Genomic DNA, 14,688 nt, shown 5'->3' with positions numbered 1-14,688 from the left:
GTCTATTATTGGCTAACGTTTGTGCATGGTTTTTTTTTGTTTTCAAGATTATATCACGGAAGACATTATTTTTTTAAATTTAATGACTTGATACTTGAACCATTAAATTTACTTTATTTTTTTTGTCAAGTGCACACGATTATCGCGAAGGTATATTTATTTAAACTTTTAACATGGTTTTTTTCCGCATAAGACTACTTATGTTAATTATTGTTTAAATTCTTAGGTCACTAGTCAGCTACGTTTTTAATAATTTAGGTGATTTTTACTTTTTGTTGTAAAATCATGACAATTGACGTGTGGCAGCACTGCTGTAATTGCTTGCTGCCGAAACATATCAGCTGTCAAAAGCGCCTCGGCATAGACTAATATACTTTTACGCCTCGGTTATTCCATAGAATCTTCAAAAACCACGTAAGTAGTACATAATCTCATTAATATAATATTACTCTTGACTAAGTATATACAGCGACTCCATTTTTATATACCTACCTATCTAGGTAGAGACGTTCGTTTGTTTTTGCCGTATGAATAATATGAAAGGACACGTCATTCTATGCTGAACCCAGGGAACTCGTTTAAAAAGCGTCAATGACATTGAGCTACTCTACAAGCTGCATGTTGGCGATTTTAAAAGCGGGCGAGTCAGCTATTGCGATTGTGATGATGACACACAAAACTTTCCACTCGCTCAGAAGCCAACAAGCTAGCCAGTTGAAACCGTCATTTTTGGTACTAATTTGACAGGACGGATTGGACGTTGGTTTTTTTACCGGGAGGTCACTACCATCGCTCTACTGCGCAGGCGCAGTAGACCCACACGCCAACGTGTAGCATGTAAAAGCTGACCGGCTTTCAACTTTTCTCGGTAGATTGTTTATAATCTGCTTGTTAGCGTGTTCGATGATGACACTGAGCGAGTTTACAAGCAGATTGTAAAGTCGCCTAAGAGCAGCTTGTAAAGTAGGTTAATGTCATTGACGCATAAATGTCAAAATGAGTAGTTCATTTTTTTACTGGGAGGTCGCTACCATCGCTCTGCTGCGCAGACGCAGTAGGCCCACACGCCATTGTGTAGCGTGTAAAAGTTGACCGGCTTTCAACTTTTCTCGGTAGATTGTTTACAATCAACTTGTTCGATAATGACACTGGGCAAGTTTACAAGCAGATTGTAAATTCGCCAACGAGCAGCTTGTAAAGTAGCTCAATGTCATTGACGCTTACAACGCATTTTTTCACATGTTGACTCTCTTCCACGGCGCTACATCCCAGGGTGGGATTTGGCCTCCTCCACAATCGCTCTCCACTCACTCCGGTCTCTCGCCACACTTCTCCAGTTACCGGGTCTTCCTATATAAAGCCAGTCCACTTCTACGGCATCAGCCCATCTCCTTCTTGGACGGCCTGTGGGTCTCTTCCGTTGGGGTAGCCACTTCGTCATGATCCTTGGCGCTCTAACTTCAGGCATTCTCTCCACAATTTGTCCCGCCCATCGTAGTCTTTGGGACTTACAGTGTCACATAGTGTGTTCACATGTTGACATTTGAGCATTATATTACCTATATAGGTAGATGGCATATAGGCACGAATGGTTTTAAATCTTCCTTGTTTGTAAAAATGCACCAGGGTTTAAAGGTTTCCTTTCCATTGTCTAAATCTCCACTCAGAATGACGGTCGTGACGTTTTTTTCTTGCCTGTTTCCGCCAAGACTTTTAAGATATTCCGGATGTAACACAAACAAGACTTGTTTTAGGTGTAGCAGCCAAGATTTTGGTGCTTTTTACTGGTTCTCCGTCATCGTAATCTGTCAGTCGCCATTTTGAATTTTAGCTATCTTTTTGTCATCGAATTATAGTACGCGGTCCATGCCATTATAGTATTTCGGCAAAAATTATAGGACGTGTAGAGAAAATGAAAGTTTTTTGTTTGTAACAAACATAACGGAGAATTCGAGAAATTCCGATGCCCTGCTTAATTATAACACTTACGACCGAAGAATGCTAACACCGGCCGCCGTCATTAACTGTCACGTTAGTTTTTTTAGAGTAGGTATACAACGCAAAACCACGTCCATTGACTAAAATCGCACACTGAGATCTTATATTATTTATATTATACACCGTCCCTCGCTTAACGTTATTACGATTTGCTGTGATTGAAATACGAACATTTTACGGAACTTTAAACATCGCAATATTACCTAGATAACTTTTAAAAGCAATGAAATAAGCAATGGGGAATATTCGCACAATTAAATAGACTGTTTTCATAAAGTGCCGACAGCATTTTTTTAATTGTGGTATTTTTGACGTACTATACTTTTTTAATAGTACGCGGACGAAAATGTAACTTTCCGAATAGTACGCGAATCAAAATGTACTATAATTGAGTCGTATAGAATCATATGTAGAACTGTGCACTATTCATCGTTTCGAGAAAATGACGAAAAACGCTTTGTTGGATTTTTGAGTTTTATAAAAGCATAAAATATTTTTCTACTTTTAGAAATTAGAAATACACAACAGAATTTACGTATGTCAGAATTCTGATTGTTGTAAATAATTAAATATACATGTTTTAAAAGTGAAGAGTGCTACATTTGATACTCACATAGTATACAGTTCTGTCTTTGTTACCAAGGTTGTGTAACGTTCTGTATTTGATCCCAAACAATTGTGAATGACGTCACTAAGAAGTAGTTAAAATTTACCAGTGCAGTACATCATTATAATAAAAATAATGTATTTTTTTATTTATTGATTTCAACTTTAATAGGTACCTACATTAAATTTATAATACTTTAATTTTAAATTGATTAAATATTGTGGGTATTAAAAAAATAACATGAAACCATAAACATACAAGGAGACAGAGATATTATTGTATGACATATTTTATAATAAAGAAAATAGGACATATTTTCCAGTGTATTAGGTATTAAGAATAATAACGGAATAAAATCTATACTATAAGTTCATTTAGAATGTCATCTTGTATTTCACCTAAGTTCACGTCCCCCGAATCTCGTAAATTAATCCGGGAGTTATTTTCATCAAATGTTTTTTTTTATAGAATTGGAGAGTACCTAGGTAAATTTTACGCTTAGTTAATAATTTATTCAAAAACTTCTTTCACTTGGCAACCTTTTTGCAACTGTAAATGGACGAATCGTATTAATGTTATTATTTTTCTTGTATAACATTCTTTAGTTTCCCGTAGTCTGATCGATATAAATTCTCTACCTGGACTAAAACATTCCCCTAACGTTTTGAACGCTTCATATTTCATTTGGACCCAGAAAACTTAATATGTCATCGATAAGAAAAAAGGAATGAAATAAGCAGTTCACAGAAAATAAATAAAAGATTTAAGAACACAAACAAAAAGTGAACAAAAACAATCCAAATAATTATAGAAACTATTCTTATTGGTGGAGAGGGGGGACATTGTTATAATCTAGTTTTAATAATATAAATAAAATTTCATAAAAACAATTGTACTAAAATCCACTTTATTTAATGAATCAGTGGGTCTATTCTATGCTTATCGACCGCTAAAGTGATAAAGTGATAAATATTATCAAACTTAGGGTAGGTTTGTATCAAAATATTAGCACTTATTGTAACAATTACACGAAGTTGGTATTTATTGTTGCAATAAGTGCTATATTTTAACAGCACCTATCTTGCTGCTGTTAAAATATCGCACTTATTGCAACAATAAAAACCAGCTTCGTGTAATTGTTACAATAAGTGCTAATATTTTGATACAAACCTACCCTAAGTTTGATACTATTTATCAATTTAGTGTTCGATAAGTATAGAATAGACCCACAGGAGCGGTTTATCCTTATAGGAAAATTTTCAACTGGGGTTTCATTCTTCCGAGGATGAAAAAGAATTAGCAGTATGTTTTTGAAATAGTTTAAACTTGGATAAATAAAATAAAATAAAAATATTTAATAAGTAATATTTCAAAACATTTGATGTAGGTACGCCTATGGATTTTACACGCACTGACCTGCCAACTTTGTCGATTTTTGCCTGTCATTTTTCAGGATTTCTGCTTCTCTTGCGACCTTTCTTTATTATTACTGGTGTTGGTTGGTACTTCATGAGGGGACTAGCCATCAATATTTATATGTTTTGGTAAAAAAAACCATAAAAAACTCAACTTTAAACACGGCATGTCAACAGTCACAACTGAACGATATGTATGAGCGGGCATATTGTGACGTCAATTAGGGCAACTCTGTGATTGGTCGAAACCGAACAGTTCTACTTGTGTTTCCAAAGACGTGAACAGTTCTAACTTTGATACCAAGCCCTATTTTCTTTCACGATTTTATACCACACAGATATGATTTTAATTCGAATATTATATTGCTAATCATACATTATGATCCGAAGAATAATGTGGCATACTTAGTTCAATTTCGACATATATGCGACAGTTCTACTTTTGATACTATACGACTCAATTATAGTTCGGTTGGCAACACTGCGCTCACTGACAGATGACAGCGGCCGGTGGCGGAGAACCAGTAAAAAGACCCAAGATTTTTAACCAGATATTTAATTCCGTCCTGTTATATAACCGTTGTCGAATTATTTACTAAATTGTATCATGTAGCTAATCTTCTGTTTGTTTTGTTACAGATTTCACCGAAATTGGACGCCATATTGATGACCACATCATTAATTTAAGAATATTGAAATGGCTCAAGATAATACATTGCCATCCAAATATACGATGAATATTAACGATTTGCCCTTGGAGATGCTATTTAAAGTCTTCGCATACCTACCTTTTGATGATGTTGTTAAATCAACAACGGTTTGCAAGCACTGGATAGACGTCGCTAGCAGTCGCATCAAATGGAAAGTTGTTGTGGATTCTACGGATGATGCATCGTTCAAAACTTCATTCAATAAGTTTAAAGTACTGTTTAATTGTTTACAAGTTGTTGAAATCGGAAGTGCTTTTAAATGTAGTTTGGCACTACAATTGATACACGTTTTTGATAATTGTCCCAATATCGAGACAATAATTATTGCTAGCCATTGGTCTAACGAAGCCATTCTTAATCAGGTTGACCGTATTCGTGCTTTGGAGTCCCTAATTGTATTTGCTGAACGTGGTATCGGTTATCTCCAGTCCCCTAAGCGAAATTTTAATATAAAATTTCACTGTTTTCCCTTTGAGGATACCGTAAAAATACATTTTAATTTCGGCTTCAGTCGGACTTGATCATTTGCGTAGAACGCCCCTGTCGAATAGAAAGTAAAATTGTTGTTACCAGAATTTAATATAAATAAGTGAAATCTGAAAGAAAGGTTATTAGGTGAAAACAATGACATTAATATGGACGAAGCATCTAGAAAATAAAATGACACTCACTTTGTGTCGGGTCTGCCGGATGGCGAAATTCATATTTTAATATCGGTATCCTACGCTCAAATGAACATTCTGCTTGCAAGCGGTCTGGCGACACCGCTGGGTCTGCCCATACAAAATTTATGACTGTCAGGTTTCTACTCCACCGTTATTATTGTGTTACAAAATGCCAATGTCCCTAGTTAAAAATTGTAAAAAAAATATACTAAACACTCCAAGAAAGATGGGATATCACTTTTCATGTGTTTTATTATTTATAAAATGCCATTTTAAGATACTGATGAATGTTTATTCAATGCAATTGAATGACAGAAACCATTGGACAGTCGCCTGTGATGCGCTGGGCTCACTTGCGTCTAATCTCCGAGAAGTCTTAAGTAACCGAGAATCTGTTTCTAACGCAATGAGTCATGACACTAATACGCCATTACAATAAAGGTTATATTACTATAAATTCTCGAAGCTTGTATCGCATAATGGAAACGGAACGTCATATGGTCACGTGATATCTACCTATACATCTGTGAATGACTTTCATGCACAATTTCTCGTGCGCGCCGGTATGAAGTGAGTTGTCCATTTAATATGTCATTGGGTAAAAATGACAGCCGAGATTTTCAGTGTATATATTATTTAGTGCATACATACTGCACAAATTAATATATTATTAATATTAACCGTGAGCAAGAGTGAATAATAATTATTATTGTTGCACGGGAGCAATTAGTGCGCCAAACGTGGTGAAGCGAAGGGTTGTCCACACTGTTATTTGTTCACACTGTTACGCGATTTCAAAGTCCGCGTGAAAGGCAAAAATATTAAAATGGTTAACACTACTATGGACGTGAATGAAACCAAAAAAACGAAGAAGAAAAGAAACGACGATGAAGAGGAAGAGGAAGTGATTGGAGAAAAAGAAGAAGAATGGCAGACTGTGACCTCTGGAAAAAAACCCAGAAGAGTCTCTGGGGTTGCTTCAAAGAAAAACGAAAACATCGTCATGATAGCGACGGGAAGTAAAATACCATTAAAGTTGAAAATAGCGCAGATGCTCCATAAGGCAGGAGTTAAAGTACAGAAAATTTACAACAAAAATTTAAAGACGTACATCCAAGTAGAAGACGAAAAAGAAGCAGATAAAGTGAAACAAGCTGGAGAACTCAAAGATCTCGGTTTTGTGATTAAAGAGAATGACTCCTGCTCTTATGGAGTAATAAGAAAAGTTGACATTGATATGGATCTCCAAGAACTGCAAATGGAAATCAAAAGTGATGCAAAAGTGACCAACCTTAACCCTTTCGCTGCGAGCCATTTTCGCGGGAATTTATTTTCAGTCAACTGATCTGTTAAAACGGTCACTACAGCTAAAACAGATCGATTCCAAAAATTAAAAAATAGATTACTAGATGAACTGTATATCAGTTGTTCCAAATGCACCAAGAAATAAACTATATTCGTGACATTCTCACTAAAATAAATCGAAGAAAATGAAGACGCTAAAAAAATCCAAGCTTTGACCGCGCGTTCAAAATGGCGGCCGTCCACTCTTCACATACACGGTTTCAACACATACTACCGAGCAATTCGCCGCGTTAGTATTTGTTATGCACAGGGCTGAGTTGAGCTGCCGGAGTTAGACAGATTTATTACTAAATCACTTGTGGAATAATCAGTGGGTTATCACATTTAGTAAGTCGTAAACTCAATTTTTATTACCGTTTCAAATTCCGAACCTATATTTATTCTCGTCGCCATATAATAATGTTGTCATCATGACACTTACTTATTACCATTAAGATGTTTTGGAGAATAAAACACTAAAAATAATTACTGCACTGCTAAAATACTATTATAATATAATTTATGAGGCGCCGTCGGCTTTTTCATTGTACAAATGGCCTGTCGAATGTGAACAGAGCTAACACAGTTTCGTGGCACATAAAAAATAAAAATTATTACCCATTATAATAATGTAAATATCAAATATGGAACAATGAACAAAGCCATACAAATTTACTGGAGAGCTGTGCGTCGATAAAATATTTTCCAGCATTATTTCTTCGATAATATTATATGGTAGTGACATTTTGGCGGGTGAAATAATTATTTCACATATATTTAAAATGACAAAAAATACTAAAAACAAATCGTCAAAATGTTTCTATCGAGATCACAAATCACTAAGAAAAAATACATAACACTAACGTAATCGTAATAATTAATTAAATGGTAAATAAAAATATTATCGATGCACACTTTTCGATGCAAGACCAATGTTTTGTTTTGATAACCCTGGTGACGCATCGAGTACACCCGTCTTCGCAATGGCGCGCGATTCAAATGACTGAATAACGATCAAAAATATATTTCCTTGTGTTTTACTGGACATTTTTATGATCTGTTGCCTGATATGTCTACCTAAAGGTTTGAACTAATTTTTAAAGCATATTATCCACAAGTGTCTCTTCTAGTTTGGTCAAAAATACGAGATAAAGTCTATGGCATGTTTACATGCCATACGCACTCTAAGGGTTAAGAGGTTGACAAGAAAAAGTGATACAGGAGAGCTTACGAAGACCTCGTCAGTCAGTATTAAATTTGGGGAGAAAATAGTGCCGAGAACAATTCACATATATGGCGTCTCTATTGCTGTAGAACCGTATGTATTCAGGGTAATGCAATGCTACAAATGCTGGCGATATGGGCACATTGCGAAAAATTGCGGCAGTAAAGTAGAAAGGTGCCCCAAGTGCGGTGAAAACCACAAAACTTGCGAAAAAAATGAGGAAGTTACGTGCATCAATTGCGAAGGTAATCACGCGGCAAACAGCCAAAAATGCCCGAAGTGGCAAGAAGAAAAGAATTGCAAAGAAGCAATGATAAAAATGAACATACCTTTCAAGGAAGCAAAGAAAAATATGTTAAGTAACAGCTATGCTGACATATTAAAACAAAAAAAATCGTGGGAAAAGATGAAAACGAAATAATTCAAAAAATAAAGGAAAACAAAAAGATAGAAGAAGTGGTGGTAGAAGCTTCAGGCTCAACAATAACAGCTACAAGTAGTAGCGTAAAGCCTACAAAAAATAAGAAAAATGAAAAATGCGATGGGAGAAATTATGAAAGTCTTGCTGAAAGGGGGAGACTGGCAACAACTAATAATTAAAGCAGTGGACTGGGTATGCAAAAACTTCAAAGAAGGAAATTTAGGAAAAATTCTAGGGGAGGTTCTGCAACAAAATGGATAATAAAAAACAAATTAAGATTTTACAATGGAATGCCAGAAGTATGAAGCAAAAAAAGAATGATATAGAACTTTACTCAATAAGACAAAAATAACAATAGCATTAATCTCAGAGACTTGGCTGAGGTCTGAAATAGACTCTGAAATTCAATGATTACACGATGTATCGAAAATACAGAGGGGGTGGATACGGATGTTTAGCGATTCGGGTGCATAAAACACTGGCATCTAAAGAAGAAGGAAAGAAAGACGGAAGAGCTAGGCAAAATAATTATAAAGCTATTAAACAGAAAAGGAGTGAGAACCTGATCGACGGATCCCCTTCTAGAAGAGAAGAGGCGATATGACAGCGAGTCGCAATCAAAGCCTCGGTAAAATCACAAAACAAAAAAAAAAAATACGAATTAACGAGTAAATAGTAACCCAAGCGAAGAAGGAGAACCTAAGTGTCTCAATGTGCTTGATAATTTTAAAAGTATACGTAAATTTGTGCCACCGAAAGACTTGATAATATTAATCAAACTAGGCGACTTGATATGTTAATCCAATGGTAGGACAATTAGGCGCCACTGTCGCAAGAATTTGTGTCGTCGTAATGGTGACAATTGGGTTGATTCCAAGAACAATACTCACCTCTCCACTGTTTTGTCATTGGAAAACTCTAATCCGCACGGACTGTGTAATGTATAAATCCAATTCTTCAAGAAATCCCAATTTAGTATCTCAATGTGACCAGTATTCAAGGTATCATAACATGGTAATGTCGGTTATTATGGAAAACTTTTCGCTTTTATTGCGTGATATACAAATGATGAAAAATTTAGACCCACACATGCCGAATGGTACATTCTTAAATATTCTGAATAATGTGTTGAAGAAGACTAATTTTTCAGACTTAGCGTTCAGTTATGTTTTGCAATATTTTTGTTATGTTTGGCCATCCGCTCACGCAGAAACTAAAATCTGACTAACTGGTTGGTGATGGAAGTCAGTGACTGATGCTTCACACACGGCACTACTGAAACCAAAAATCTCAAACTGTCAAACCCATCGTCTTTCCTACTTAATTCTAAGCTTTTTTCGTAATATCTTTACGGGAATATTCTGGCAGCCTGTAATTATACAGGCAGGAGTATTTCTCAACATCTGCCACGAATTTTAAATTAAAAATCGGGTCGCCCATCTTTAACTTTTGACGTCTTGACTTGTTATTGGTTGTTCAGTTCAGTGCTACCAATTATTGTAAGAAAATATGATTTTTCATTGAATCTACTGATGTTGGTACCAATGGCGGCCGGTGGTCTTCAGAATAGCATTTTTTGGTAGTGCGCAATGGTTTACCTTCTATACCCAGCATTGGAGCATAGGGCAAGCACAAGTTCGCGCCACTTCCCTCGGTCCAACGCCAACTCTTGCGCCTCCCACCATGTCAGACCTGCAGCACGTAGGTCGCTTTTGTAGCACCGCTGCAGGGTGAGGGAGGGCCGGCCATAGCAACGAAACCCTTGAGGCTGTGTCATAAGGGTATGAAGTGTCACACTCTTTGGCGGCATCAGGAACACTCTTGTCTTAGCCACGTAAAGGTCGTAAAGCGTCTCTCATGATTACCTTAATCACCGAAGACACCGTGTCAATAAGCTAATATTATTATCTTGAATGTCGAACTTCTCAGAAGATAAATTAAATATGTCTTTGTTTATTTATTCTATTTCTTAACACTTGAATGATTTAATACCAATAAAGAAAAATTATTATTAATTTAAGTGAAATTATAAAATAAACTAACATTGCGTAGGTAATATTTATATTGTAAATCAGCGTTCATTCGAACTCAGATTTATTTCTAATGTATTTATATGTCATTAAAAGTATGTTTCTCTTATATTATCGTTCTTATTTATTATTCAGCTACGACCTACTACACATGTAGTGCTGCTGTGTTTTTTTGAATTTTGATTTATTATATGAATGTATTTGAGTGGTTTAGAAATAAATGCGAGAGTTGGTATTTTCGTAAAAGTTTGGCGATTCATTAAATCTTAAATGTGAAATTCTTAAAAACTAGCTCGCCAACATTGTTATGAAACAGAAACTGGCGTTTTTGTTTCTAGAGTCCTAATTTCGTGCGCCGATCAGAAAGTGTGTAAAAAATGCTACACACAACGCTACCGTAGGAACATTGGACCACGGTTTAAGAAGTATACAATGACCTCATTGTAATCCTGTGCAAACTGAAAATCTATTTGGATCGCAATCGCTTTGCGCCCATGAACGAAGTATTGTTCATAATATTGCTACATGTTCTACTTCGCTAAGTGAGTGATACACATATGAATAACAATGAAAAGTTGAGCGATTTCTTCAAAAATGCAGGCAGTGCGTAGCACTTGCATGGTATTAGAGGAGCCGCCACTGGTTGGTACCACTGTTTTATGGGTGACTGGAAACTGCGAGACCGGGAGACTAGTCGCGTCTCTTCGGTTTCAGTCGCAGACGTTTTGAAACTGAGAGATTCCAGTCGTGCCGTCAGCGAGCCGCTATTGAAATAAATTAGCTAGATACTGGAGTTGTCGCCATTTTTTATTATTTATACCTAATGTTTTAGCGACAACTATCCCTGCGAATATATTATCAATGAACAGTGGAACAATGGAATCAATTTTCTAGATATTAATAATGTGTTTCAACATCTTTTCAAAGTGTTCACATCCCAAAGCTTCAATGTAACATAATAATCTTCTTCTTAATGTGCCATCCCCTAGCGGAGGTCGGCCACCACCAAGGTGATCTTATCTTTATCGTCTGCTACCCGGAACAGTTCAGTGGAGCTTCACTTGTACCAATCACGAAGGTTCTTAAGCCACGAAATGCGGCGCCATCCTCTGCTTCTCATTGATCTTTCCTTGAATGACAAGTTGGGGAACGCTGTACTTGTGTCCTCTCATAATATGGCCGAGGTACTGTAGTTTCCTGGTATTGATACTACGTAGAACTTCTCGGTTCTTCCCCATTCGTTTGAGAACGTCAACATTTATCACCCGGTCAGTCTAAGGAATTTTGAGGATGCGTCTATACAGCCACATCTCGAAAGCTTGAAGTCTCCGTGACATCTCTTGATTTATCGTCCATGCTTCCATACCATAGAAAAGAATTGAGAGATCATAATAACGTACCATACGCAGTCTCAGACCTAGGTTAAGGTCTCGAATGCTAAGGAGGCATCTCATTTTGAGAAAGGCGCTCCTGGGTCACACGTTCGATTGGTTCGCTGTCAATGACAAAATTTGTGTTGGTGTCTATCTAACATAATATGTTATGACAGGTTTGAATACGGGATTAGCTTTCAGATGATTTTCATCATACAAATAACCATTTTTTGTTTACTATAAAACCATACATACAATAATTGCCAGTTTTAAAAGCAACCTAATGATTTTGGAAAATACCACTTGGTTTTTTTTAATCTGGTATATTATTATGTATTATTCTTCTTCTTCTTCGATGGCGCTACAGCTCAAGTCGAGCCCTGGCCTCTTCCACCGCCGTCCTTCAGCCGGAACGGTCCGCCGCATGTCTTTTCCAGTTCCTGATTTTTAGCAGCTGGTTGGCATCTTTTGTAACATCATCACCCCATCGTGTGCGTGGCTTTCCCACTGGCCATTTTCCCCCTGGGTTCTTTCGAGGATCTTCTTCGGTACCCGTGACTTAAGCATGCGCTGGACATGGCCTGCCCAGTTTAGCCTCTGGAGTTTTATGAAGGTGGAGTTTTGAATCTTGGTATAAGCGGTATAGTTCCGTATTGTACCTAATACTCCAGTCCCCACCATCATTCATGGGTCCGTATATCCGCCTCAGGCACTTTCTCTCAAAGCAGTCCACCATTTCAGCTGCTTTCATATTTAGCGTCCATGACTCGCACCCGTATGCAACGACTGTGCGTATGACGGTTTTATAGAGCCGGGTCTTAGTTTCTCTGTGGACGTTTCTGGATTTGAATATGGGCAGCAATGAGTAGTACGATTTATTTGCAGTGGTTATTCGGCCTTTTATTTCTTCCAGTTCCTCGTTCTCTTCTGTAATATTGGAACCCAGGTATGTGAACCGGTTGACAACCTCAAATTGATGGTTATGTATTATTATCTATGCTATTTTCGCTTTTCATCATGCGACATCGTTGAAATGTCTACTGAAATTTCAGTAGATCTGCTGATGTTGCTAATATACTGAATTTTTGATTTTTTCAAAATTCAAGAAATCTACTGATATTTTGTGTTTTTCCATATTTGTAAGTTATCTGATGATTATTTAAATAATAAACTTGATAAATGATCAAGCAGCGAATTTATTTCTGTTGGCCATTTGCAATTCCTTACGTAAACAAGCGATTAAACGTCAGATTGACAGTTGGTACTGGCATACTCCTGGAATTCCCGTCTTCAATGGGGAGCCGGAATAAAGTTTTGTAGGCCTAAGCGTGCAGCTTGGTCACATAGTCAATTAACAAAATATGAAAGGCTTATGACGTATCACTTGGCTGTCTGGATAAAAAGAAATAGTTTGCAATAATATGTAAGATTTTGTTTTTTAAGTTTGAAAGAGATGGTCGTGAAAGATGTATGAGTGTAAGAGAGTTAGTATGAAAGTTCCTTTTGTAGCGACTGTATCACTCACTCAATTGTCAAGTGAGATTTTTTCTTTTATTTAAAAGCAGTCGGAAGCATAGATAATATACGTAAATAGATTCGAAAGAGGCTAACAAAAGTATTCCCACTAAAACAGCACCATCTATGGTAAAGGCTTTGAAATAAAATTAAAAAGCCCACCAAATTTGAATTTATTTTCATATTCAGGCATGGGAAACGAAATAAATAAAAGGCAATTATATAAATTACACACATTTATTTATAAAATTTAAAATCAATAAGTATAGTAACAGTTATCAAGTAAAATATTAACATTCATGAAATTAAATATTATAAACATTATTGTTGAGTAAGTAGTTTGTTTAACTGATACGAGTATTAAAAAAATAAATGGAAACATTATTAAACTATGTTTCGCTCTCATGTAGGAAAGCCTACCCATCAGATTTCATAGACAACCACGGCATAATATAATAATCATTTACGATGAATAAAATTTAATCCTTCTTGGAACATCATTTAAATATTTATATTATATTTTGCCTTTGTAACTAAGGATCTATGCGGCACATTAATAAGGACATGATTTCACTATATATTATAACAACAACACGATAGATATTTTTCTGTAGTTGTCTATGAAATTTGACAGGTAGGCTTTCCTACATGAGAGCCGTTTGTTTTATATTATAATAAATTATAACTGATCACTGAAAACACTACAATTATTTTAATCACTATTGCTCGCCTGTCTTCTTGCATCTTCTAACGTCAAGTCCGCTGTCAGCCGAGCCATGTCTAGTTGGATGTGATGGGAGACTGCATCGATGGCTGTTCCATATTTACTATAAAAGTAAAAGTAAAAAACAAATAATAAATCACTCCGAAATAATATTAATTATCGTAATTATTGAAAGAACTAAAATGAAGACACACACAAAATGCATGTAAAAAAAATTTATCCATCAGTATTAGATTTTTAAAAAATGTACAAATGATACTAATTCTAAATAAACATGATATAGGCTTCTTCATTTACTTTTTTTTGGACGTTCCGTAGCATTTGGCTGAGCCAGGGCCAATGTCGCTCCTGCGCCTCGAGTGGACGATGTAAAACCGGACTCGCTTGAGAATCCATTGATGCATATGTAGCACGCAGCCGAGCCATGTCCAGTTGGATGTGATGGGAGGCTGCAACGGCCACCGTTCCAACATGTTAACTATAAAAATAAATGAACAAATAATAACTCACTCCGTAATATGTCAATTATCGCAAATATTCAATGAAGAAAAAAGTGATAGATGCAAAATGCAACTACAAAACAACTGAGAACAAACATTATCCATCATTATTGATTTTAAAAAAATGTGCAAATGATACTAATTCTAAATAAACATTACGA

General features: G+C 36.1%; 1 protein-coding gene and 1 long non-coding RNA gene across 2 annotated transcripts; one reads left to right on the top strand and one right to left on the bottom strand.

Moving 5' to 3' along the window:
• Positions 1–334: 334 nt before the first annotated feature.
• Positions 335–9,017, top strand: LOC147077524 (uncharacterized). The gene is made up of 2 exons (XM_085940862.1): positions 335–414; positions 4,660–9,017. Exon 2 carries the CDS (start codon positions 6,222–6,224, stop codon positions 6,738–6,740), a length of 519 nt encoding a protein of 172 aa, XP_085796988.1. The 5' UTR covers positions 335–414; positions 4,660–6,221; the 3' UTR covers positions 6,741–9,017.
• A 4,858-nt stretch (positions 9,018–13,875) lies between these two features.
• On the bottom strand, positions 13,876–14,641 carry LOC147077523 (uncharacterized). Its single transcript, XR_015069479.1, has 2 exons — positions 14,325–14,641; positions 13,876–14,130 (listed from the first exon to the last, which is right to left on the bottom strand). It is a non-coding gene; the product is annotated as an uncharacterized LOC147077523 (long non-coding RNA).
• Between the last annotated feature and the right edge of the window lie 47 nt (positions 14,642–14,688).

The sequence above is a fragment of the Rhyacophila brunnea genome, unplaced genomic scaffold (genome assembly GCF_057557595.1).
Source record: "Rhyacophila brunnea isolate RB1 unplaced genomic scaffold, BYU_Rbru_1.0 scaffold_13, whole genome shotgun sequence".
NCBI classification, from domain to species: domain Eukaryota; kingdom Metazoa; phylum Arthropoda; class Insecta; order Trichoptera; family Rhyacophilidae; genus Rhyacophila; species Rhyacophila brunnea.
The sequence above is the reverse complement of the archived record's forward strand: the minus strand, read 5'-3'. Positions and strand labels throughout refer to the sequence as shown.

Excerpts from the sequence above, each read along its gene's own strand:
- LOC147077524 (XM_085940862.1), top strand. The coding sequence starts at position 6,222 with ATGGTTAACACTACTATGGACGTGAATGAAACCAAAAAAACGAAGAAG.